The sequence below is a fragment of the Equus caballus genome, chromosome 18 (genome assembly GCF_041296265.1).
Source record: "Equus caballus isolate H_3958 breed thoroughbred chromosome 18, TB-T2T, whole genome shotgun sequence".
Lineage (NCBI taxonomy): Eukaryota > Metazoa > Chordata > Mammalia > Perissodactyla > Equidae > Equus > Equus caballus.
In genome coordinates, this window is record NC_091701.1 from 41,199,764 (window position 1) to 41,227,006 (window position 27,243).

The window sequence follows — 27,243 nt, forward strand, 5'->3', positions numbered from 1 at the left end:
TTGAAAATTTTCATAAAGCAAATATACCTTATCCAAGCTGCATATGAGATGAGTACCTCTGTTATTACTTACCTTAATTTCAGTCCACTACCAGAACAATAAGAGAATAATTTTTTTTTTTTTCCCTGAGGAAGATTAGCCCTCTGCTAACTGCTGCCAATCCTCCTCTTTCTTTCTGAGGAAGACTGGCCCTGAGCTAACATCTGTGCCCATCTTCCTCTACTTTATATGTAGGACACCTACCACAGCATGGCGTACCAAGCAGTGCCCTGTCCGCATCCAGGATCCGAACTGGAGAAGCCCAGACTGCCACAGTGGAACGTGTGCACTTAACTGCTGTGCCACCGGGCCAGCCCCAAGAATAATTTTTGACCTCGAAAGTGGTTGATTGGGAGAAGTTGAAGAGATTATTGTGATTCCTTTTTATTTACTACTTTGTTTTGCCCTTCTCTTTTTTCTGCTCTCAAGACTGGTGGCATCTCAGTTATCCAGAGGCCTCATTGTAAATCCTTGCCTCAGAAAATTTTTAAAGTTGTTTTTTCAATTTATAAAAGTAATGTCTTGGGGCCCGCCCCGTGGTGCAGTGTTTAAGTTCACACCTTCTGCTTTGGCGGCCCGGGGTTCACTGATTTCGGATCCTGGGTGTGGACATGGCACCACTTGTCAAGCCATGCTGTGGTAGGTGTCCCACATATAAAAAAACTAGAGGAAGATGGGCACGGTTGTTAGCTCAGGGTCAGTCTTCCTCAGCAAAAAGAGGAGGATTGGAGGCAGATGTTAGCTCGGGGCTAATCTTCCTCAAAAAAAAAAAATTAATGTCTTTGCAAGCAGCACTATTTTGATAGCCTAAAACTGGAAACATTCTAGTGTCCATCCACAGAATGGGCAAATAAATTGTGTGGATTGATACAATGGAATACCATATAAACCATGTAGGGGGAACTTACTGCAACTGTATGCAGCAACATTAATGAATCTCACAAATATAATGTTAAGCAAATGAAACCAGACATAAAAGAGTATATATTTTATGATTCCATTTTTATATATGTTGTTAAAAATCAGGCATAGCTAATGATGACTCTTAGTGTGGGTTGAGGATTATTTAGTGAAAAAAACTTAGATTTTTTTTTTTTCTTTTGAGAAGAGTAGACAGGAAATCAAATTACATTATATCGTATGATGTCTTAATAAAAGAATTTACAAAATGGAAGCACACAAAGAAAAATGCTTGTTTTAAGACCATGACCAGGAATTGAATGGGGAATGTATAGACTTCCCAGGCGCATAGAAAGGCCTATGAGAACATATTATATTAAGGATTGTGCAAAAATAGTACAGTATAGCTAATGCACGTGGTATGAGTATTGAATGCTGGTAATAGATAAGAATAGCAAGAGCATCAAGGACAAATTTGTGTAGGATTTTAGATAGAGACAAAATTGAGTAAGGAAAAGAGCTCAGGCTTTGGAAACAACAAATCTCAGTTCCTCATCCCACTTTTATCATATTTGCTTCATGTTATGGACAGTAGGAAACCTTTGGTGAACTTGAGACCTCTGCCTTGTAGAAGAGGGGTGATGATAGTCTCGCATTTTACCCTACCAGATATAGTTAATTTGCATGTTTAATTCTTGATTTGAGCTGATGATTAAGGAGGATTAAAAGTTGAGGTTTGCATGTCTTCCCAAAGGTGATTAATCAAAATTTGCATTTCACAGAAAACCTTAAGAATGGAGTCTAAACCTTCAAGGATTCCAAGAAGAATTTCTGTTCAACCCTCTAGCTCTTTAAGTGCTAGGATGATGTCTGGAAGCAGAGGAAGTAGTTTAAATGATACCTATCACTCAAGAGACTCTTCGTTTAGACTGGATTCTGAATATCAGGTAACATCTTAATTTGGAATATATGTACACAGTCTCTTTTTCAAAATCCTTGGCTCCACATGTTTTTTGGATTTTAGAAAAGTAATAGAGTGTTTATAACACCCTCAGCTAGATCTGAGGCATCATGTAATCAAAACACATTAATATATCTGCAGCAAAATGAATTAATGTTCATATCAAGTAGCAAAAAGTTAATGTTTTTCAAACTTTTTGGACTTAAGAATTATGAATAAGGGATTGTGCTGTTATTTAAAATCATCATACTTTCCAAACACTTAGAAACCTTTTTACTTGAAATTTTAAGTTTTGATTTAAGTATAAATTTGACTAAATTAGTCAATGTGAATGACTTTGTCAAACGACTGAAAACTGCCTACTTTTCTTTAACATTATGCTCATTCGAGTTTTCTCTACATGTACAGAAAACAATGGTGGAATAATAATTGTTAAGTGTTTTCTTTGAGAATATGACTTGGAAATATTTTGCTTTTAATGTTGATGATTATTAAATCAATAGGCTGTCCTTTTGTGAAGATACATCACTAACAATCTTTTAGATGGACTTTGGGGTTTTATTTTGGCGAATGAATTTTGGAGTACATAAGCTACTTTTATGGAGCTAATTTTCCTTAGGACTAACAGTGCTGTGGTTTTTTAAATGGCTTATTAGTGCTATAACATGGTAGCTGTAGTATAAAACAGTATAAATCTCGGAAGGCATGACTTGTAGGTTTAATGCAATTTATCTTGCTCATCTTTCAAATTTAAGTTTATTGCATTATTGATTGAACAGCTAATTCAACCACATGTGATTTTCTAAAGTCTGATGTTTAGGTAATTTCAGTCTTTTAGTGAAAATTTCTGTTTAAGTCTTAAGTATTTACATATTTATATATCATGTGATGTACTATATGACAAAGTCTCATTTAAAAATATTTCTGTACAGTAATAAGCATTTTACAAAATATTCCAAGACTGAAATTAAAAAAATAATTTCTCTACTAATGCCCACTGCCCACTTCTTGACTTTGTATGAACAGTTTACTAGGTCTCATTTTAAATGTTGGTTCATAATGTACTTTTTTATTCTGTTGTTAAACAAGAGTGTGTTTACCAGAGGTACAGAATCATATATTTTACATTCTATAGAAATGTTGTGGGTTAAATGACTGTGACTTATTAAAAGCACAGATTTGGTTTCTTTCCTATATTGTCTTTACAAAATTTTGCCTACTTATTTTGTCTAACTTTTCATATAACTTATTAGTCAGGACCACAGGCTCTGAAACCACAATACATATACTGCCTGGATTGGAGTCCTGTTCCACTACTTGCTAGCTATGTGAACCTGGGCAAGTTACATCTTTCTTTCTTATTTTCCATGTCATTTGGTTGATCGAGTTGTTAGAGTTAAATGAATTAATATGTTGAGTGAGACTAGTGCTGCCACATGATAAACAATACATAAATGTTAACTACTGCATTTGTTTTATTATAATTGTTATAGTAATCCTAATATTTTAGATGCGGAAAGTCTTGAATATATTTAGAAAATTTATTGGCGTTCACTTTAAAATGTAACTGTTTTCAGGACTATTCCTTCCAGCTTATTCTTAATGTCATAGATTATTCCAAAAGTCTAAGTTTTTATTGTGGAAGAACAAATGCAAGCATAAAAACAAATTTGTCTTTTATTGATTATGAATAAGATTAATCAGTTTGGTAGATTTGGGGGTTTTCCTTTAATGTTCTTCAGTTACTTTAAATGGCTTCCAATCTTTTTTTAGGATTGATTATAGGAACCTTTCTGATCTGTTTTTTTTTTTAAAGATTTTATTTTTCCTTTTTCTCCCCAAAGCCCCCCGCTACATAGTTGTGTATTTTTAGTTGTGCGTCCTTGTAGTTGTGGTGTGTGGGACACTGCCTCAGCATGGCCTGATGAGCGGTGCCATGTCCATGCCCAGGATCCGAACTGGCGAAACCCTGGGCCACCAAAGCAGAGTGCGCAAACTTAACCACTTGTCCACAAGGCTGGCCCCTCCAATCGTTTTTTTTGTTTTTTTGACGATTAGCCCTGAGCTAACTACTGCCAATCCTCCTCTTTTTCCTGAGGAAGACTGGCCCTGAGCTAACATCCATGCCCATCTTCCTCTACTTTATACGTGGGATACCTACCACAGCATGGCTTTTGCCAAGCAGTGCCATGTCCACACCCGGGGTCCAAACCAGCAAACCCCGGGCTGCCAAGAAGTGGAACGTGCTCACTTAACCACTGCACCACCAGGCCGGCCCAGCCCCTCCAATCTTAAATCAACTATTCCTAGCCTGCTTTGCTTTTTAGTTTTGATTCAGAAACTGAAATTCCTTTGCTAGATATTTTACTTTTCCATTTTCTCTTATTTTGAGAGTGATAGAAATAATACGTGTAAAGCACTTAGAACAGCAGTGCCTGGAACGTAGTAAGAGTTCAAATGTTACAGTTATAATTATGACGATTGTTATTGCTAATATTATCATCATTTCCTGGTTTTACATTGATTAAAATAGATAATTAATATCCTTAGGGTGTAGTATAATAGGTTATTAGAATATTTAAATTACATATTGCATGTTTAGTTTTATTTAATATTCTTAAGATTACTCAGTAAAATGTATACTTAATGAATGGAAGAGACCTTTAAATATCAAAGGGAACATTTTTTTTAAATTGCTGATGCTTTCTCACTCTCTGTTGTCTGCAATATAACACTCCCATCTTATCTCAGACACTTAGTGAAGCTGAAGCTTCAGAAAAGAGGGTCAGGTCTAGGGCATAGTAGATCAATTTCTGTTGTTATGGATTAAATAATATGGAAACGCCTTATATTTATACAGTGCTTGACATTGTATGGAACTTTTTCACTTTTAATGTTAGTTAAATAGGACAAATACTTGTGTCATTTCATGGATAGGGATCTGAAATCTAGAAAGATAAGTTGTTCCCCCTAGTCACATGATTAGCGTTTAATGTACCCAAGCTTAAGTTTCTTGAGACTTCTGGATAGCATTGTTTCTTTGGGAAAATGTAGGTTCTAAGTTTTGAACAGTTGATTTTCTGAGTATTTTTTGGTTCTCGGCCGTTTGTAAGCTGGGCTACCTCTGTTATTAACCTTGCTGGTGTTTCTATTACTCCTTTAAATTTTTGTTACAATTGAATGGTTGAAAAGTATGATCGTTTTATCTCGTTGATAACAGTAAGTAGAATTTCAGATATTTTTTAAAAGAGAATTTAATTCCTTTAATTCATATTGTTAAAAGTAAAAACTTGGGAATGTTCTGTGACTATGTAAAGAAACATAAAGTTACTTTTATATATTTTTCTGTAACATAATTTAAGCAACCACTAATCCCACTATACTTTTGCTTTGTTGAGAGATTGATTACTTTTAATATGAAATAATAAAAAATGAGGCTTTTTATATGGTTCTATGTGCTTTTTACAGTTATTTACATCTTTCTCTACTTTGTAGATCAACTCTTACAGAGCTCCCTACCACTGCATGTTTTGAATAGTATGTGTTCAAGAATCAAAAGAACCACTGGTCATTATCTTTATTTATTTATTTTTTTTGCTTATCTACTACAAGAGTAGCTTCAAGGAAGTAAATACATACGTATATACACAATAGGACAAGAAAATGAAAATAGTTTTAAAATGGAATCAGGAAAAGTACTGATAAAGTACTTAGAGTGGGTCAAGGTTGTAACACTGACAGGCATTTGTAAGCCCTGCAGTTTTAAAGTTAAACTTGGATTCTTGTTTTGGGTATCAGGAAGATCAGAAACACATCCAGCTCTACAAGGAATTTGTTCTACAAGGTATTTGTTCATAAGGAAAAGGGAGCAGTGCTTGCCAGTTTGGTCTGAAAGGGAACTCTGAATGATATAGTGGACAGTGTCTTCAATGTAGTTCATACTGTGAGTATATACCTAGTTTTGTGAAACTGTTTCTTGGTAAACCTCACTGTAAGCAAAGGACATGATGCCAAAGAACAGCTCTGTGGAAACAGTTCTGTAAAAGGCCAGTAGAGCGATCAGAATACTAAGTTTTTGCTAGTCTGTCTTGATCCAGTTAGTAAACCTAGTGTGTTTTGAGGGATAAATGAACTCCAAGTCCTTTGATTTTGTATAAATGTAAGGTTTCTCACCTGGATTTGTTATAAAGTTGGGCATGATCTTAAGATCAACTAATGTCTTTTTTATGAAAATCGAGAAGACTACTCATTCTGAATAGAAACTAGAATATAAGACTTCACATTAGTGTGGAGATGAGTATTCTACAGCACATGAATATTTAAAACAAGAAGTCAAAGTTCTGAGTTGCTTATGGCTAAGGTAATTTTGGTCTGGAAAATTTTCAAAGCAGGAATTATCATAGTCAAGGCATTGATTCATGAAAATGAGCCAAGGAAGAGCATTTCATTGTGGACTTGCTTACGTTACAGTGCATTGTATGACTTCCCATGATTAAGCATTGTCTAGTGGATAACATTGCTTGTGTTTGTAGCAATCGTGAAGGTTCTTTTTTTAGCTGTCACTACACTGTCTACCCTTTCTCCCCCCAGCACCAAGCAGCACTAATTTACTTCCTGTGATTTCCCTATTTTGGACTTTAATATACATGAGTGGAAGCATACTATGTGGTCTTTTGTAACTAGCTTCTTTCACTTAGCATGTTTTTAAGGTTTATCTGTGTTGTAGCATAAATCAGTACTTCCTTTTTATGGATGAATACTATTCCATTGTATGGATATGCCACATTTGTTTATCCATTTATCCATTGATGGACTTTTGAGTTGTTTCCACCTTTTGGCTGTTATGAGTAATGCTGCTGTAAACACTCATGTGCAAGTTCTGTGTGGACTTGTTTTCAATTATCTTAGGTATACACCTAAGAGTAGAAATTGCTGAGTCATATGGGAACTCTATGTTCAGTTGTTTGAAGAACTGCCAGACTGTTTTCCAAACTGGCTGGACTATTTTGTATTCCCACCAGCAGTTATGTATGAAGGTTCTCATCTTTCCACATCTTTGCCTACACTTATCTTAGATTTTGATTCTAGCCATCCTGTTGTGGGTATTAAGAAGTATCTCATTGTACTTTTGATTTGAATTTCTTTAGTGACTCATGGTATTAAGCATCTTTTCTTGTACTATTGGGCTATTTTTATATCTTTGGAGAAATGTTTGTTCAGGTCCTTTGCTCGTTTATAAATTCAGTTGTCATTTTATTGAGTTTAAGAGTTTTTAATGTCAAATTCCACTTTTTCATTGCTGGTAGATAGGAAAGCAGTTGACTTTTGTATATTAACCATATATCCTGCAACCTTACTATAGTCATTTGTTAGTTCCAGGAATATTTTGTCAGTTATTTCAGATTTCATACATAGGTGATCATGTCTTCTGAGGACAGTTTTATGTCCTCCTTCTCAATCTGCATACCTTTTCTTGTCTTACTGTATTAGCTAGAACTTAAGTACAGTGTTGGAAATGAGTGGTGAAAACAAGAACAAAGACAGCCCAAAGTTAGTAGAAGGAAAAAAATAAAGATTAGAATGTAAATAAATGAAATAGCGACTAAAAAGACAATAGAAAAGATAAATGAGACTAAGAACTGATATTTTTGTTTTGGTGACAAAAATTGTCCCTGAGCTATCGTCTGTGCCAGTCTTCCTCTATTTTGTATGTGGGACACTGCCACAGCATGGCTAGATGAGTGGTGTGTAGGTACATGCCGGGGATTTGAACCTGCGAACCCCAGGACACTGAAGCAGAGCATGTGAACATAACCAGAATGCCACCAGACTGGGCCCTAGGGCTGATTTTTTTTTATGTTCATAATTATTATTTATTTTATTTTGTTCTTATTGAGGTAACGTTGATTTATAACATTATATAAATTTCAGGTGTACATGATTATATTTCGATTTCTCTGAAGGTTACATCATGTTCACTACCCAAAGTCTAATTGCCATCTGAAACTACACATGTGCCCTTTTTGTCCCTTTTGCCCTCCTCCCTCAAATAAAAAAAAATCAGAAATGAGGAGATATTACAAATGGTACCACAAAAAGTACAGAGGATCATAGGGACTGCTATGAACAATTACATGGCAGAAAACTGGACGACCTGTAAGAAATGAATTCCAAGAAACACACAATTTACCAAGACTGAATCATGAAGAAATAGAAAATCTGAACAGACCAATAACAAGTAAAGAGATTGAATCAGCAATCAAAATCCCCCCAACAAAAAAAAAGTCCAGGACCAGATCACTTTAGTCATCAGTTCTACCAAACATGTGAAAAAGAATTGATACCCATCCTTCTCAAACTCTTCCAAAAAACAGAAGAGGGGATAACACTCCCAAACTCGTTTTACAAGGTAAGCATTATACTGATACTAACACTAGACAAGAACACTACAAGAAAAGATAATTACAGGCCAGTATCCCTGATGAAGATAGATGCAAAAATCCTCAACAAAATTTTAGCAAACCAAATACAACAATATAGCAAAAGGATCCTACACCATGGTCAAGTGGGATTTATCCTTGGAATGCAAAGATGGTTCACCATCCACACGTCAATTAATGTGATACACCACATTAACAAAATGAAGGATAAAAAGCATATGATCATCTCAATAGATGCAGAAAAGGCATTTGACAAAATTTAAAACATCTATTTATGATAAAAAACTCACAACAAAACGAATATAGACAGAACGTACCTCAACATAATAAAGGCCATATGTGAGAAGCCCACAGCTAACATGGTACTCAATGGTGAAAAGCTGAAAGCTTTTCCTCTAAGATCGGGAACAAGACAAGAGACAAAGATGCCCACTCTCACTACATTTATTCCACGTAGTATTGGAGGCTCTAGCTGGAGCAGTTAGGCAAGAAAGAGATATACGGTATCTAAATCAGAAAGGAAAAAATAAAACTGTCTCTGTAGATGACATGATATTATATATAGAAAACCCTAAAGACTCCACCAAAAAACTATTAGAACTAATAAATGAATTCAGTATAGTTACAGGGTACAAAATCAGTTGTGTTTCTATACACTAATGAACTATCAGAGAAATAAACAGTTCCATTTACAGTTCCATAAAAAAGAGTAAAATACCTAGGAATAAATTTCACTTAAGGAAGTGAAAGATCTGTACACTAAAAACTATTAACACTATTCATGAAAGAAATTGAAGAAGACACAAATAAATGAAAAGATATTGCATGATCATGGATTGGAAGAGTTACTGTTAAAATGTCTGTACTACCCAAGGCAATCTACAGATTCAGTATAATCCCTATCAAAATGCCAGTGACGTTTTTCATAGAAATAAAACAGTCCTAAAATTTGTTTGGAACCACAGAAGACCCCAAATAGACAAAGCAGTTTTAAGAAAGAACAACAAAGCTGGAAGCATCACGCTTTCTGATTTCAAACTATATTACAAAGCTGTAGTAATCAAAACAGTATGGTATTAGCATAAAACAGACACATAGATCGGTGGAATAGAATAGAGAGCCAAGAAATAAACCCAACTATATATGGTCAATTAATTAATGACAGAGGAGCCAAGAATATACAATGGGGAAAGGGCAGTCTCTTCAATAAATGGTGTTGGGAAAACTGGATAGCCACATGCGAAAGAATAAAACTGGACCACTCACTTAGACCATACACAGAGATTAACTAAAAATGGATTAAAGACTTGCACGTAAGACCTGAAACCATAAAACTCTTTGGTCTTGGTGGTGAGTTTTTTGGATTTGACACCAAAAGTAAAGGCAACAAAAGCAAAAATAAACAAATGGGACTCCATGCAACTAAAAGGCTTATGCACAGCAAAGGAAACCATCAACAAGATGAAAAGGCAACCTTTTGAGTGGGAGAAAATATTTGTAAATCATATATCTTAAAGGAGTTAATATCCAAATATAAAGAACTCATAACTCAATAGCAAAAAGCTAAACAGTCTGTTTAAAAAACTGGGCAGAGGATCTGAAGAGGCATTTTTGCAAAGAACACATATAGCTGGGCCAACAGGTATGTGAAAAGGAGCTCAACATCACTAATCGTCAGGGAAATGCAAATCAAAACAGCAGTGAGCTCTATCACTTCACACCTGTTAGCATGGCTGTTACCAAAAAGATAAGAAACAACAAGTCTTGATGAGGGTGTGGAGAAAAGGGAACCCTTGTGCACTGTTGGTGAGAATGTAAATTGGTACAGCTACTATGGAAAACAGTAGGAATGCTCCTCAAAAATGTAACTACCGTATGATCTAGCAATTTTACTTCTGGGTATTTATTTGAAGACGACAATAACAATTTGAAAAGATATCTGCACCTCCATGTTAATTGCAGCATTCTTTACAATAGCCAAGACGTGGGAACAACGTAAGTGTTCATAGATGGATGAGTGGATGACGAAGGGGGCGTGGGTGTGTCTGTGGAATGCAGTATAATTCTATCACAAAAAAGGAAGAAATCCTAACTTTTGTGACAACATGGGTGGACCGATGGACCTTGAGGACATCATACTGAGGAGAAAAACAAATACTGTATAATCTCACTAATATGTGGAATCTAAAAAAACCCAGTCATCGGGGCCAGCCCCTGTGGCTGAGTGGTTAAGTTCAAACGCTCTGCTTCAGTGGCCCGGGGTTTTGCGGGTTCAGATTCTCGGCACGGACATGGCACTGCTCTTCAGGACATTCTGAGGCAGCATCCCACATAAGACAACCGGAAGTACCTACAGCTAGAATATACAACTATGTACTGGGGGTGGGGGTGGGGGTGACTCTGGGGAGAAGGAGGGAAAAAAAGAAGATTGGCAACAGATGTTAGCTCAAGTGCCAAATCTTTTAACAAAAAAAAAGACAAGACCAGAAATCGTAGATATGGGAAACAGATTGGTGGTTTCCAGAGGCGAGGAAAGTGGTGGGGCAAAATGAGTGAAGGTGGTCCAAAGGCACAAACTTACAGCTGTAAAACAAGTAAGTGATGGGGCTGTAATATACAGCATGTTTACTGTTGTCAATAATACTGTATTGTATATTTGAAAGTTGCTAAGAGTAGATCTTAACAGTTCTCATTACATGCAAAAGAATATAACTGTGGTTGTAGATGTTAACTAGAGTTGCTGTGGTGGTCGTTTCACAATACAAACCTGTATTGAGTCATCGTATTGTACACCTGAAGCTAATATATTGTTAGGTCAGTTATATCTCAATTTAAAAAAAAGAAAGGAAAAAAAACAAGGAAGAATGAGATAAAGAGAAAAAAAGAAAAGGAAGTATGAGATGGGCAGTGCTTGCCTTGTACCTGATCTTAGTGCGAAAGCTTTGAGTTTATCTCTATTAAATATGATGTCAGCTGTATGATTTTGTTGCTATTCTTTATCAAGTTGAAGAAGTTACCCACTATTTCTAGTTTGCTGAGAGTTTTTATGATAAAAGGGTGTTTAATTTTATCAAATGCATTTTCTTCATCTATTGATGTGATCATGTGATTTTGTTTCTTTAGCCTGTTGATATGATTAATTACATTAATTGTTTTTTTGAATGTTGAACCAGTCTTATGCACCTGGGATAAATTCCCCTTGGTCATGGTGTGTAATTTTCTTTATACTCTCTTGGCTTCAATTTGCTAATATTTTGTTGAGGATTTTTACATCATCTGTGTTCATGAGAGATATTTGTGTATAGTTTTCTTTGTCTGGTTTTGTATTAGGGTATTGCTGGCCTCATAGAATGAGTTAGGAAGTATTTCCTCTGCTTTTGTCTTCTTGAGATTGTAGAGAATTGGTATAATTTCTTCCTTAAATTTTTGGTACAATTCACCAGTGAACCCACGCAGGCCTGGTGTTTTCTGTTTTAAAAGGTTACTAATTGTTGATTCAATTTACAATTATAGGAGTTTTTTTAATACATTCCAGATACGAGTTCCTAATTAGATATATGATTTGCAAATATTTTCCCATTAAGATTTCTTTTTACTGTACAGTTTTAAAGGTATTTACGTTGGGACTATTTTTTAAACTTTTAACGAAATTATTTTCTGAATGCAAATATTGATTTATATAGTACTGATAGTAAATGAATAATGACTTTATTGACTATTCTTTCAGTAAACCTCTTGTTGGAAGGGCAACCTAAATAAGTATTATGAAGACAGATAGAAATAAATAAACAAATAAATAATTGGATGCCTGCTCATTATAGAAAGTTTGGAAAATTTCTTTCCCTCCATTGTGCCTACAATATCTATAACCCATTAACTTTTCAAACTGTTTGATAGATGATTTCTCAGTATACAATGTAGTATTTCTGCTTTGATTGGGCTAGATAGCCCCCCTCCTTTTACTGAGTTATAGCTCACATACTGTACAATTTGCCTTTTTTATCATAGATGGCCTTTTGAGTTGAAAATAACTCAAAAAATGTTTACTCCAGGAGCCAAATTTGTTACCTATTTTGGGTAGAGACTGGAAATTTAGTGAAAATGAAAGATAACTCCATGAAAATCAAACAAAAATTTGATAACTCTCTATCCACTTATTAGTTTCATATGAGTGTTCATAGCTTGGAGGTACCAAATGCAAAAAGATTAATGGGACTTATCAACTTTAAATACTTCAATGTATCAAAGGCCACCATGAAGAGAGTGAAAAAAAAGCTTACAGAATGGGAGAAAACATTTGTAAATCATAAATCTGACAAGGGGCTTGTATGCCAGATTATATAAAGAACTCTTATATCCTAACAATAAAAAAAAACCAATTTAAAATGGGCAAAGGAGCTGAATAGACATTTGTCAAAAGATACACAAATGGCCAATAAACACATGAAAAGATGCTCAATGTCATCAGCCATTACAGAAATGCAGATCTAGACTACAATGAGATACCGCTTCATACGCACTAGAATGGCTAAAATTTAAAAAAAAAGACAGTAACAAGAGTTGACCAGGTTGTGGAGGAATTGGAACCCTCAAATATTGCTTGTGGAGTTGTAAACTGGTACAGCCACTTTTGAAAACAGTTTAGTAATTTTTCCAAAAGTTAAACTTCGAGTTACTATATGACCCATCGTTACATCCAAGAAGATTAGAAGCATATGTCTACACAAAACTTGAACACAAATGTTCATAGCAGTGTTATGCATAATAGCCAAAAATGGAAACAATCCCAAAACTACTTTTTGAAGCATCCGTTGTCCACAAGACAGAATACTTTGGAAACAGACTCATTACTTCATTTGGCCACCAGTATCTAGACAGCAGAAGAGATAAGATAGCTTATAGTTAAATGAATCCCATACTTTATTTAATTGTTAAAAGAATTCAGAGGGGAAAAACATCATTGCTTCAGACTGAGGATGTTTGAACAGTGGACAAAATTGCATTGGTAGGAACCAAGTAAAGGTTTGATTTTGAATTTAAGCCAGCAGAATAACTGGTAAGAGTTTTATTTCTCCTTTCCATATACTGATAGTAACAAACATTGTGGTTTCTGGGATGACATATAGGCTGCATAGGCTACTTTATGAGTTAGGAAAATTGTTTCCTAAACAGTGAGTGTGTCTTTATTTTACCAATAGCCAATGCCTGAAAACTCTCGAGTGGCTGTAGACATTGTTCATTTCTCACATTGTCTCCAAATTTGATGAATTTTTTTTTTTTATTTTTCCTTTTTCTCCCAAAGCTCCCTGGTACACAGTTGTGTATTTTTAGTTGTGGGTCCTTCTAGTTGTGGCATGTAGGATGCCACCTCAGCATGGCTTCATAAGCAGTGCCATGTCCATGCCCAGGATTTGAACTAGTGAAATCTTGGGCTGCAAAGCAGAGCGCACGAACTTAACCATTCGGCTATGAGGTCGGCCCCTAAATTTGATGAATTTTTATCTTTTATAATTTGCTCTCTGTTCCTATTACTGTTGTCATAAGGAGTTATTTCTTGCTATCCCAATGACTTCCTAGTTGATTTTTCTACTTTCTCTCCACTTCATCCTTTTCATCTTCTACAATGCTCTAAGGATCTTTGTAAGAAGTAGTTGATCTGATGGTATTTCCTCCTTCAGTAGTTCCCAAAGTCATATTTGCAGAAGTACTATTCAGTAACAATTTGTCCAGTCCATGCAAAATGAGCACAATAAGGGGAAGTTCTGGATTTTGTACAAGGAGAATTTATTGAATTAAAAAGTCGGTTTTTCTTGTTTTCTTCATGTCTGGGGAGCATATAAAATGCACTTTTTTAAAAAAATTGGTGACAAGATTAGATGGTATTTACTATTTTAGATTTCTTTAGTTGTGAAAAGTGGCACTTCTTTCTAAGTTTTTAGTTAAAACACTTTTTATTTTCATCTCTGAAACCCAAAAGTCTTAGAGCCACTGGCCTGTAGGATAAGGTTCCTAGTACCCTGATAATGACATATAAAATGGTTTGGTTTGGAAATATGTGATGAATTCATCTGTTAACACTATTCCAGTTCATTGATTGGGGCTTTGTGGAGTACTTGGTGCAGAAGGCTTGTGAGACCAAGTTTGTGTTAGGCTGAAGAGAGCCACATTCAGTTAGCAAAATACTCTCCGGGCAAGGGATGGATGAAATCTTGATCTAGCCCATAGGAATGGGCTTTTTCAGCTTTGCATCTTCTGCTTTTCTATATATGTGCAAAGTTTATTCTGTAGAATTACCATGAACTAATACGGTTCCTTGAATGATGCAATATGCTTCTCATAATTAAAGCATACTAGAAGATCAAGTAAGTAGTAATGCCTTAGAAGAATTCCTATGGTAGAGTGTTGTCTGTCTGTAATCTCCTTTATCATTTGCCTGCCCAATGAACTCTGTCACCTTCTATGAGTCCTCCCTTACTTTCCTTAGATAGTTAGGCTTTTGCTTTTCTGTAAAACTTTCAACATACTTCCTATTATAGTAACTTATGTATGTTATAATTATTTATTTATTTGTTGTCTATACTCTAGAACTCTGATGGAGCACATTATTTTGGCTCTCATGTTTATCATGTGAATATTAGATTAATGTAGACTGAATGTACGTCCCATGATATATTCCATTTTTAGCATTCTTTTGTCAAGAAATATAACACGTAAAAGAACTTTGTTTCATTTTAATAGTTTAATAAAATGAACATTTACCACATGCTTACATATTAAAATGGTTTTAAAATTGTTTTTTCTTTTATTCCCTAGAAATTACTTTTATTTTAATCTTAAATAAGCTATTGAGAGATTGTATGCCAAATCTGTCTTCGTCTGTTTCTTTGTGTGTGTGTGTCTGTCTCTCTATCTCCAGGTAAGAACTTTGCAATAAAGGAAAAATGATTGTAAAATAAAAGGACAGTTTCAATAATTGTGATTGAAATATTATGTTCTTATTATTTCAACTGAGTTTTTAAGGAGACTATTTTTATGCATTATATTGAGTAAACTGCTTAACCAGTTAAAGAGTTAGGGAGAAGCAGTTTGTACATTGTGAGTGACCTTTGTGTTATGCGTCGTTTTATTTTGTGTACATACATTTATATGTTAAAAGAGAAAACCATGGGCTAACATTTTTAAAATATGTACTTGTTTTAGTTGTTTGTTTCTTCATTAATGAAGAAATTCCAGATATTAGGATTTTTTTTAAACATATTTATAGTATTATATGATTGTATTCCTGATAATGGGCTAAATTTTTTATTACTTGAAAGATCTCATTTTCCTAGTAGTGTATTCACAGTCAGTTTACGTATTAGTGCCTTTTTGTTTATCCCATCCACCTCTAAGAAGAGGAAATGGGGACCAGCCCAGTGGTGCAGTGGTTAAGTTCACACTTTCCACTGTGGCAGCCTGGGGTTCACGGGTGTGGACCTATGCACTGCTTGTCAAACCTTGCTATGGCGGACGTTCCACATAGAAAGTAGAAGAAGATGGGCACGGATGTTAGCTCAGGGCTAATCTTCCTCAAAAATAAAAGAGAAGAGGAATAGGTTCCTCAGAAGGTTGAAATATTAAACCAGGAAAACACAGTGATTATAAAGTTTTTGTTCTTCAGTATTTCCTAACCTAGTGTTTATAGACAGTTACATAGAAGTTAAATTAATCTAAATCAGATTGATTACCCAGCAAAGTACAATTACAGTGTAAAAGAACAGATCGGTAAAAGGGAACAAAAACTCTGAGAAACCTTCACGGTAGAAAAATTTTTGCTTGTGAGGAATGAATGGTCCTTGGGAATTTATTAGAGCATTGCAGCTTAAATTTAATACTGAATACAAGCATTTTTTTGTTCTTTAAAAAAATTTTTTTTAACTTACAGTCTACATCAGCATCAGCATCTGCATCACCATTTCAGTCTACATGGTATAGTGAATCTGAGATAACTCAGGGAGCACGCTCAAGATCACAAAACCAGCAACGGGATCATGATTCAAAAAGGCCTAAACTTTCCTGTACAAACTGTACATCTACCTCAGCGGGGATAAGTGTTGGACATGGTTTAAATTCAGTATCAGGTAAGAATTAAGTTTGTGTAAGAGTCATTATATATGTATTTTGGACTAAAGCCTTTTTCCCAAGACATAGTGTATTAAGCAGGTAGAGTACACTTAAGACAGTGAGTAAGAAATGTAGTAGAGTTTCCAAAATCTTACCTCAAGTTAGCTAGAACTGAAATTAACTCTTCGTTTTTTTCTAAATTTGGTACACATGTCCTACACAAACAGTATATTAGCAGATTTTAATTAATTGGAATAGTTGATATGTATGATAATCAAATTGGTAAAAGTGGCATGTATTGTGATAGTTATTATAGGAAGTAAATTTTTTAATTGTTACTAGGAAAGCCAAGTTTACTGATAAATGTTAAAAATATTTTCTAAACGTATTTTTTGTAAATGATAAATATTGTAGTATCTGATATTTATTTTCAGAAAATGTCAAAATTCTTTAAACAAAAAGTCATTGGTGGTATTCTAGTAAAAGTTCTGTACAAGGAATTAGAAAGCCATGATTCTAGCCCTCTAACTGGCTGTGGGGCATTGGACCAAATCACTTAACCTCTCTGAGATTTAGATGGTTTTGTACATAAAACTCCATGCTTGGGATTTTGTACTCAGGGACACACAGTTGTTGGACAAATTGGAAAGGTCGTTTATTGAGAGGGCAGAAGCCTCCCTTCTTGCTTATACTGCTCTTCAAATGAAGCACTAACCAATGCCTGAAATAGTTTTAAGGTGAGACAGAATTTGTGATGACACAATTGGAGATAAATTTCTTGAAATGTGTATGTATTAGTAGTCAAATCAGTGTCAGCGATTCTTTTCTATTTTGATAGGCAGGACCACCATGGGAAAGACTGCCCATCTGAAGGATATTAAGAGTAGTGTGATGGATAAGAGCAGACTGACCTTAACTTTGTAGACAGACACCATTGTGCAGAAATATCTTTGTTCTCTTCTGCTGTGTGAAGGCATAGCATTAAATTCCTTGGGCCATTTCCCTTAATGAAGAGGAATTATTAAGGCTCTTGGGAGTAGGAGAGGAAGAGCCAAAATTTCAAGGTAAATAGTGAGGGGAAAAAAGTTTTGAGACTTGAATGAAATCATATCTAACAAAATTTAGATTATAATTGCAGTGATACATTACTTCTTAGAATAAGAATGAACCAAGTATGGTGGCAATGATAATATTTGGTAAAATAGTGTTATAACCTCCAATACAACCTCTTCCATTTCAAGATGCCTTTGATTTTGATTTTGGCTGTTCTCCACTGTCACTTTCATTGACTTTTCATGAAATTCTGCATCTTTGGCAAGCTTTGCATTTTTGTTCTGTAGTCATTTTATATCATGTTTACATTGTGTGGTCAGATGTTCTAGAGAGCGACTGAGCCATTGGCATCGTGGAGGGGGTAGATTTTAGTGTTAGAGAAGAACGTGTTTGAGTAGGAAATAATGTAAGTGATGAGTGAATAATTTTGCTGTGCTGAATTTTGCTTCTGATTGCAACTATGTAACTGGGGATTCCTATAATAAATCACAATAATCTCTGTGTGTAATACTGAAGATTTGTTATCATCAGAAACCTTGAGCTTTCTCTGAATTAAAACTTCTTCAATTATTTTGAGATTCTTCTTGGAGGCATGGTCAGGTTCCCAGATCTTCATCGATGGTACTTGGATCATTTGGAACTGACTTAATGAGAGAGAGGAGAGCTGATTCCTCCGTTAGTAATCTTGTGGACTATAGTCACCGAAGTGGTGATTTCACAACTTCATCGTGTATGTATAAACACTATTGTTATATGTAACTTATGTAATAATGTTATGTTTTCCTCTTTATGGATATCATTAAAATCACAGTAGAAAGGAATAAAGTGAATCTTAGGAAGGTTTCAGGATAGTTTAATATGTTTCCTATTACCTCATTTGTTGTTTTGCTTTAAAGAATGTAAACAATTTAAAATAGATGTACATGAGTATCCAGATTCTGTCTGCCTATAATTTTTTACTTGCATTTTTCCTTTTAAGAATGTATATCATAAAATATACTAAATAATTCTTGTATTCTCCAATATAATTTGCCTTATATAGTATAATAATTACTTACAGTTAAATTCTGAACTAAAGATTGAAATCACCATTTAAAGACATAATTTAGAATTACTTTAGTTTAATATGCATGTGCCTTTATTTTCATTCAGTTGAAATAAATACCCACACTGTTTCTGTCAGGGTACATAAGCTTAAACTTCTCAGAAATAAGTACCATAAAATAATAATACTAAGTAATTGAAGACAAAAGGTGCTAATGGAAGTTGACAAATATAGCAGACAAAAGTGGAGTTTGATTTAAATAGAAGAAAATACATTTATTTTTAAAGGTTTAGGTAATTTTAAATAATCTTATTGGGGCAAGCCTTTGCTTTATTTAAGACAAATGAAAATATGTTTTTATTTATTTGGCTTTGGGTGGAGGAGCTTTAGTGGACAGTATCAATAGCTTCCAGGTTTGGAGATATAAAAACACAGGATAGAATAAATTTATTCCAACAGTTTATCCTTTCATGAGGTTCCATGTATTAGCCCAGTAGCAATCTAGCTCTTAAATTAGGCATATGGCTAAGTATTCTTTATCAACAAATGCTATAGTACTTCTCATCCCATTTGAAGATGAGACCCACCAGTGGTGTACTTTTAAAATTGGAGACGCCAGGCCTCTATTCTGACTCTTAGCTTCCCAGCCAGTATTAAAAAGCAGAGGTATGTCTGATGAGTAACCAGGGATAAGAACCTCTGCTGTTAACTTGAAAGAAAAGATAAAAGATGGAAGAAATTTTTAGCTGTTAGCAAAGTTTGTCATAAAACTCAAAGGTTAATAATACTTACATGAAATAACTTTTGTACTTATTGCAGAGTAAGAAAAATCTCCAAATCACTGTCTCCCTAGGGTTATTTTGCTTTATTTATGAGTCATTTTCATTGAATTATTTCGCCCATTTAAAATTCCTTATTTGTTATCACATATTCTTCTGTCATGTCAATTTCTGGTTAATAAATTCAACTGTTTTACCTTCATCAAGTTGGTAGATTGATGTTTGCCTCTCATAAGCTATGATACATTTCTTTCTCCTGAATTTGTAATGTTGACTTTATATGGCAGTGCTGGATTTTACCAAAGGTATAGAAAGAGAGATAGATTTGCTTCTTCTGTAATAATAAGTAAGCTGTGTAGTTATGTTATAGCAGTATTCATTTTGAATCCAATGTTTCATTTTGGCAGTAATTCGTAGTTTTAATAATACTCAAATTATTTCATGTAATCGGTTATCTTTCTTTCAAAAACAGATGTTCAAGACAGAGTTCCTTCTTCGTATTCACAGGGAGCAAGACCAAAAGAGAACTCAATGAGCACTTTGCAGTTGAATACATCATCCACAAACTACCAAATGCCTTCTGAACATCATACCATAGCGTGTTCTAGGGACTCTAGTAGAAATTCTTTAAGATCGAATTTTTCTTCAAGAGAATTGGAATCTCCCCAACGTAGTACACAGCCTGGATTTTCTTATATTTCAAATAGAGATGAACCCTCACCCATAAGCAGTTCAGATAGGGTTGGTTCATCTCAAAGATCATTTCAAGACTCTTCTGACAATGAAGGTAGACGTACGACTAGGAGATTGCTATCACGTATAGCTTCTAGTATGTCATCTACTTTTTTTTCACGAAGATCTAGTCAGGATTCCTTGAATACAAGATCAAGTTCTGAAAATTCTTACGTTTCTCCAAGAATCTTGACAGCTTCACAGTCTCGTAGTAATGCAGCCTCAACTTCTGATGTTTCTGATAATAGGGCATCTGAAGCTTCTCAGGGATTTAGATTTCTTAGGCGAAGATGGGGTTTGTCATCTCTTAGCCAAAATCATAGCTCTGAGCCAGATTCAGAAAATTTTAACCAAGAATCTGAAGGTAGAAATACAGGACCATGGTTATCTTCCTCACTTAGAAATAGATGCACACCCTTGTTCTCTAGAAGGAGGCGTGAGGGACGAGATGAATCTTCAAGGATACCTACCTCTGATATACCATCTAGATCTCATATTTTTAGAAGAGAATCAAATGAAGTGGTTCACCTTGAAACACAGAGTAATCCTATTGGAGCTGCTGCCAACAGACCACAAGCATCTGCAGCATCTAGCAGCGCTGCCACAGGTGGCTCCACATCAGATTCGGCTCACAGTGGAAGAAATACAGGAATAACAGGGATTCTTCCTGGTTCCTTATTCCGATTTGCAGTCCCCCCAGCACTTGGAAATAATCTGACCGACAATGTTATGATCACTGTGGATATTATTCCTTCAGGTTGGAGTTCATCTAATGGAAAAAGTGATAAAACTAAAAGTGCACCTTCAAGAGACCCAGAAAGACTGCAGAAAATAAAAGAAAGGTAAATTTGAATACTTGGCTTAAGCCTGTAAAGCAAGAGGAAATTAGAGAAAGAACTCTTTATTTCTAAAATGGCTTCTCATAACATTGATATCTGAAATTTCTTCCCTTAAAATTTGCATCCAGTAAGATGTTAGCAGCTTACTCAGAGGTAAACTGGATGAGAATTAATAATAGAGGTAGGCACTGTAGATTACATCAAGAAATAATCTAAAGATTATTTTTAACCTGCTTTGGATACAGTTACATACAAAGACAAAAATCTTACTCTCTTATCGTATTCCTTGGTAGACTAGTGCCATATGGGATTGCTAAGAGGGTCCAAGTGGTCATGGATTATCAAGATAATCTGTCTTAGCCTTTGCTCAGGTCGTTTATTTCTGTTTTCTCACTTCAAATCTTTTTTGGAATGAAGTGAAATTATTTGCACAAATGTTTTATTTCATTTTTGAAATCCCAAGTATATACTAAATATTCTTGATATATTGTGAATATTTGACAGAAATACCAGTTTAAATTCAGGACTTAGAATCTTTTTATACAAAATGAATTTGTAGAGTTGAAGAGTTGTAGAGTTGAAGATTGCCTAAACATCTCTGGTAAGCATGAAAAGATGGAAGATCAGAGATTTTAGTCCCAACTTGATTATTAATTTTGTCGTCTTAATGTAGGTACTTGTTTGCTTTTTTTCTACCCAGAGAGAGCGTGAGTAGAAATACCAAAAAATATTGTTTGTGTTTATGAATGACTGGAAATGATTAACCAGGATGAGTTATGATAGCTATGTTTAGGAAATGTGCCTTTTTTCCAGCCTCCTTTTAGAGGACTCTGAAGAAGAAGAAGGTGACTTATGTAGAATTTGTCAGATGGCAGCTGCATCATCATCTAACTTGCTGATAGAGCCATGCAAGTGCACAGGAAGTTTGCAGTATGTCCACCAAGAGTGTATGAAAAAGTGGTTACAGGCCAAAATTAACTCTGGTAAGATTCACCCTTTTGTGTATTTTGTTTTCACAATTTTTCCAAGGGATGCATGTATGTATGCATTGTAGATAACAAATGTAATAATTGACTGTCAAGTTTATCATCTTATCAGAAGTGTCTTAATCATTTTTTGGAGAAAAAGCATTAAAGAGCGTTACTCTTGCATTATAAATTTATAGTATTTCTTAAGTTCTATTTACTTCTTCATACATGTATATAATACAGCTGTGATTTGTTATTCATGGTGACCGTTATATCACGTAAGATCCTTTGAATCGAGGAAATATATTTACCATTTACCAGCTACGTGTCCTTGAGAAAGATTTATTATTTCTAATGCTGTTATACAGTAATTATTTTAGTGATTCATTGTTTATTGAATGCGTATTATGGAGCGAGGCACAGTTCTAGATGTGGCGTATAGAGTAGTGTAAACAAGACAGACAAGGTGCTAGCTCTTGTGATGGTGGTGGTATTGGGTGTTAAAGGAATGCCTTGTTGAAGTGAGGACATCTAAACTGAATGACTTCCAGAATGAGGGCAAGAACATTCCAGCAGAGGGGACAACTATTGCAAAGACTTTAAGGTGGGAATGACTTAGGTGTGTTTGAAGAACTGAATTAAACCCAGTGTGGCTGGAGTATATAATTAGTGGGCAAGGAGAGGGGTGATACAGTGGAGTTAAGAGAGATTAGCAGAGGCTAGCACATTCAAGACTTTTAAAGCTAACGTTTGAAGCTTAGATTTTTATCTAAGTGTAACGGGAAGCCAGTGAAGGGCAGGGGAGTAAAATGATCTTTTTTATATTTTGGCTGCTCTGTGGAGAATGGATTTTAGGGGAACAAGAGTAGAACAGGGATTCCACCAGGAATCTATTGTGACCAACCAGGAATCTGTCTTACAAGAGGTGGTGATGGTGGTGGTAGAAATGGCTAGATTCTGGTATGTTTTGGAGGTAGATTCTAATAAGACTTGCCAGTGGATTGGGTGTGGTGGAGTGTAGGAGAAAGAACAGTTAGTGAAGCTAGTTTTTGCCTTGAGCAAATAAGTAAATGGTGGGGCCATTTCCTGAAATAAAGAAGCCTGGGAATGGAATAAGGTTGGGACAGGAAATCAAGAGTTCTGTTTTGGAGATATTATATATGAACTGCTTATTAGATAACCATATGCAAATGTCACCTAGGCAGTTAGCTAGACAAGCCTAGTGTTTCAGGAGTTATTAGCACTGAAAGTTTACAGTGTTGGGAATCATGAGCACATAAATAATATTTTAAACTTTGGGATTAAATAAAGGTACTACAGCAACAGTAGATATCAAAGAAATGAGCCCAGGGCAGAGCCCTGGGGCACCCAGGCATTCAGTGGGAGCAGAGAAGGAGATTTGAAGAACAGCCTCAGTCTGGTAAGATGAAAACTAAGAAAATGTAGTGTTGGGCAAGCCAGAAGAAGAAAGCGTTTTAAGGAGGTGTGATCAGCCCTGTCAAGTACTGGAAAGAGATCAGAACAAGGAGATAAGAACAAAGAAATGATTGGGACTTTTGCCAGGCAAATATGATGAAGGGAGTTAAGGGTATCTGTAAGGATATAATTGTGATGATCATGGAAATTAAACAAAGTCAGGAGGGAAGTAAAGACATCAGGAAGTGCATAGTGAGAAAATGGTAGGGTCAGTGTCTTTGAGTCTCATTGACATTGAAGAGAATTGCCAGAGTAGATGAGCTAGAATGATGGGAAATTGTAGGTATACAGGAGGCGGGATGCTTAAAATACAAATTGAGGGGTAGAACAGTAAATTGTGATGACAGGGTCAAGGATATGACTAACAGATTGGGTGGCTGAGGTGGGGAAGGGTAATATTAGAAGCAAGGATGTTGAGGAAGTCAGAATCAAAAGTGAAAGGTCAATGTGGATGTTGAAATATCCAAGAAGTAAGCTGGTGAAGAAGATAGAGTGCCAAGTGCTAAAGTCCTTAATGAACAAGGAGGGACTTGGAGTTTCAAAACAGCAATAGGTATGAGGAGGCATCTTTCCCACTTCTTGGTCCTGAGGTACAAGGGGTTGTGGAAAAAAATGGCTGCAGAAGATTATGTATCATTCCTGAGGGCATTGTGGTTCAGGCATGAAGTTGAAGAGATCATTTAAAAAGAGATTGGTTAGGAGAGGAATTTATTTATGTTAGACCATGAGTACCAGGGGACATAGTGAAATGACTAGTAGAGTGAGAAAGATGGGAAATTAGATTAGATTAATAATTGTACATAATTGTGTGAGATTGAGGGTCTAATAATAGCTTGGTGATGCAGGCAAATAGATTGTCAGGTATGATGATGTTCATTTTAATTTTAATAATCTATTGAAGGACTTAGGCAACCTGTTCAAGCTGGAGATTATGAGGCTACTAGGAAACTTTTTTTCTGCAGCCAGGTAGCAAAGGCCTCCTTGGGGTAGGGGGCTTATCTTTTCTAGGCTAGCCTAATCCCAAAGTTGTGGGATGGGCCATCTCACCTATAGCAGTCTCTTCTTGGCTACATGGTATTATGACAACCTTATAGGCTTTATGAGTCTCTGCCCTGGTGTGCTATTAAGGTTAAATCAGTACTCAGCATGGTTATTGAAACTTAGTAAGGGCCCAGAAATGTTAGCTATTACCAAAATGAAAAATAACTTCACTCACCTTCTGATATATTTGCAGTTGGATTGTTAGTGTTGCGGAGGTAGGAAAACAGATAATACAATGTATTGTTTAAGAATACTGGCTTTTTGGAGTTAGATAGGCCTAGAGTGGAGTAATGGCTCAGACACTAACTATAGAATCTTGAGTAAATTTCTTAACATTGGTTCTCAACCCTGGCTGCTAGTCAGAATTAACCATTGGAGTTTTTAAAATAGAGATGTCTCAGATCTCTCCTGAGCATTCTTAAGTAGATCTGGGGTTGGGCCTCAGTTCCATCATGAGTAAAATTGAGTAATGCTTAGCTCATAGGGTGGTTGTGAAGGTCAGATGAGATGATGTTTATAAATAGTCTCTCACAGTACTGGGGACGTGGTAGGTACTCAGTTGAATGGGTTTTATAAAGTTATAAGTAGTACTTTTTAAGATATGGTTAAATGAATATAAAGACCTCAAAAACTGAACCTTCCTGATAAATTTTCACAAGCCTTTCTCATACTTATATAAAGATCCCATCCTCGTAGAAGATTTGTTCTGGTAGAGATTCATTTAAACATTTATTAAGCAGCTGTTATGGACTGTTAAACTCTGTAGGGATGTACAAAAATGGGTAAAACAAGTCTAGTCCAAGTTTAGGCAAATGCAGTCAGGGCCTCCTGAATTGAAGGTAGGGTATGATGGAAAGAGCCCTGAAATAAAGAATGGTTCCTCCCAGCTCTGTATGGCCTTTTTGAACAACTTGTGTATGTCACTTATCCCTAGATGAGAAAAATGAAGCACTAAGATGAAAAAGAATTTGTACTAAATGACCTCCAAGGTTCTTATTTTATGATCATCATACTTTTCCTGCTTTTGAACAGAGAATAGTTCTTAAAAATCCCTAAGAGAAAGCCTTCCAAATGTCTTTCACATTCTTCATATTCTCCATCAGGTCATAATATGGACTTACTCTGTGTTTAATTCATTGGTACAGTATTACTTTTTTAAAATTAAGAAAATATTGCAGATGCATTTTAATTTCAACATCTTCATGTATGCTAGACTCCTAAAGAAAACAACTCGGTTTTATTCATATACTTGAAATAGAGTGAGTATCTTACGTAACTGACTACAGCACATTTTGAGACAGCATACTACCTCAGAATAGCACTCATTTTCCTTTCAGCTATTTTCTAGAAAATGTATATGTTCTATTGCTGTCTTGAATTTAATGCTTTAAATTTTACTTTTTAAAGAATTGTTTCTTATTAAATAACACTAATTCTAAGAGTTTTATGAAATCCTTGAAGACAGTGGTTACTATTTACTCTTTTCTTTGTGATTCTCCAGAACCTCTAATAATTGCTTGGCACAGGATGCTCAACAAATGTTAGCTCAATTGACTCTAAACCTCTAACCTTTTACTCACATGACTTACTCTGATTTTTAGGACATTTTTTCAATCTAAAGCCCTATCTAAAAATACACAGGGGAGGAAAATGGTTATATATTTAATTAGACAAGACTACTACCTACTTAATTGGAGCCAGAAGCTTAGGAGTGACCAAATGTTGAATGCATATGGCACGGAAAGAGTTTTTTGTTCTCTTTTAATTGTAATAAGATATATATAATGTAAAATGTGCCCTTTTGACCATTTTAAGTGTACAGTTCAGCGGCATTAAGTACATTCAGAATATTGTGCCACCGTCACCACTATCTATTTCCAAAACTTTTTCATTACCCCAATGAGAAACTCTGTACCCATTAAGCAAGAACTCCCTCCATTCTCCCCCCAATCCCAGTAACTTCTGATCTTCTTTCTCTCTGAATTTGCCTATTCTACGTATTTCATATAAGTAGAATCATACAATATTTGTCCTTTTTGTATCTGCCTTATTTTACTTACCATAACATTTTCAAGGTTCATCCATGTTGTAGCATGTATCAGGACTTCATTCCTTTTATGGCTGACAGGAGCTGTTTTGATCTGGACAGAGGTGGATCCCTTTTTTCCCTCCTAGTCTATAGGGAAGGCACATTCCTTAGACCAGGAAAGATCTTAGGTCTCTGTTGTCACAGCAAAGATGTGGCCTAGGTAAATGTAACTAGTTGTTCGAGATAATGTATTATTAAACATTGTTTTCGTGGCATCTTGCCAAGATACTTAAGGAGGAAGTAGGAAATACAGATGACATTCCATTCCTGTGATCAGGGATATATGAGTATCTGGGAGTAAAAACCAGCAGATATCTAAATAATGACTGGAGGCTTAAATACCATAGAGTAGGGCCTGACCTGCACATTAGGTGTTACTGGTTACTATTTTAGGAGACATTCTGGTTAATGGCAGTAATGCAATCTCCCTTCCTTCCTCCCTCCCTCCCTCCCTCTTTCCTTCCTTCCTTTTGTTTTTCTATATTGTAAGCTTAAAACTGACATGAAAAAATGTTTTGTGGAGATATAGCAAGTCTAAGCTTTACTTACAATTTCATTTTTACCAGGTTCTTCATTAGAGGCTGTAACCACCTGTGAACTCTGTAAAGAAAAGTTGCAGCTTAACCTGGAGGATTTTGATATTCATGAACTACATAGAGCTCATGCAAATGAACAAGTTAGTATATTTTGCCTAATTTGGTAAGTGTCTATTCTGTGCTTAAAGGACAACTCTTGAAGAAAAGATTAAATCATGGTCAGAAAACCTGCACTCAAATAA

At 35.4% G+C, this 27,243-nt stretch overlaps 1 protein-coding gene and 1 long non-coding RNA gene across 20 annotated transcripts in view; one reads left to right on the forward strand and one right to left on the reverse strand.

Moving 5' to 3' along the window:
- The window catches only part of MARCHF7 (membrane associated ring-CH-type finger 7), a 51,910-nt gene that overhangs the window by 16,066 nt on the left and 8,601 nt on the right, over window positions 1–27,243 (forward strand). For 12 of the 19 annotated variants that reach the window (XM_005601529.3, XM_070241143.1, XM_014732500.3 and 9 more), the window contains 6 exons: window positions 1,722–1,886; window positions 16,265–16,460; window positions 18,074–18,226; window positions 19,793–20,894; window positions 21,705–21,874; window positions 27,032–27,141. In XM_005601529.3, coding sequence (XP_005601586.2) covers window positions 1,734–1,886; window positions 16,265–16,460; window positions 18,074–18,226; window positions 19,793–20,894; window positions 21,705–21,874; window positions 27,032–27,141 — 1,884 coding nt within the window. In that variant the 5' untranslated portion in view covers window positions 1,722–1,733. Of the gene's footprint in view, window positions 1–1,721; window positions 1,887–16,264; window positions 16,461–17,062; window positions 17,181–17,281; window positions 18,227–19,792; window positions 20,895–21,704; window positions 21,875–27,031; window positions 27,165–27,243 lie in introns of those variants that run through there. The other 7 variants (XR_001378739.2, XR_001378740.2, XR_011428240.1 and 4 more) reach the window with 2 other exon arrangements.
- Window positions 20,159–27,068, reverse strand: LOC138918655 (uncharacterized). Its single transcript, XR_011428241.1, has 2 exons — window positions 27,015–27,068; window positions 20,159–26,552 (listed from the first exon to the last, which is right to left on the reverse strand). It is a non-coding gene; the product is annotated as an uncharacterized lncRNA (long non-coding RNA).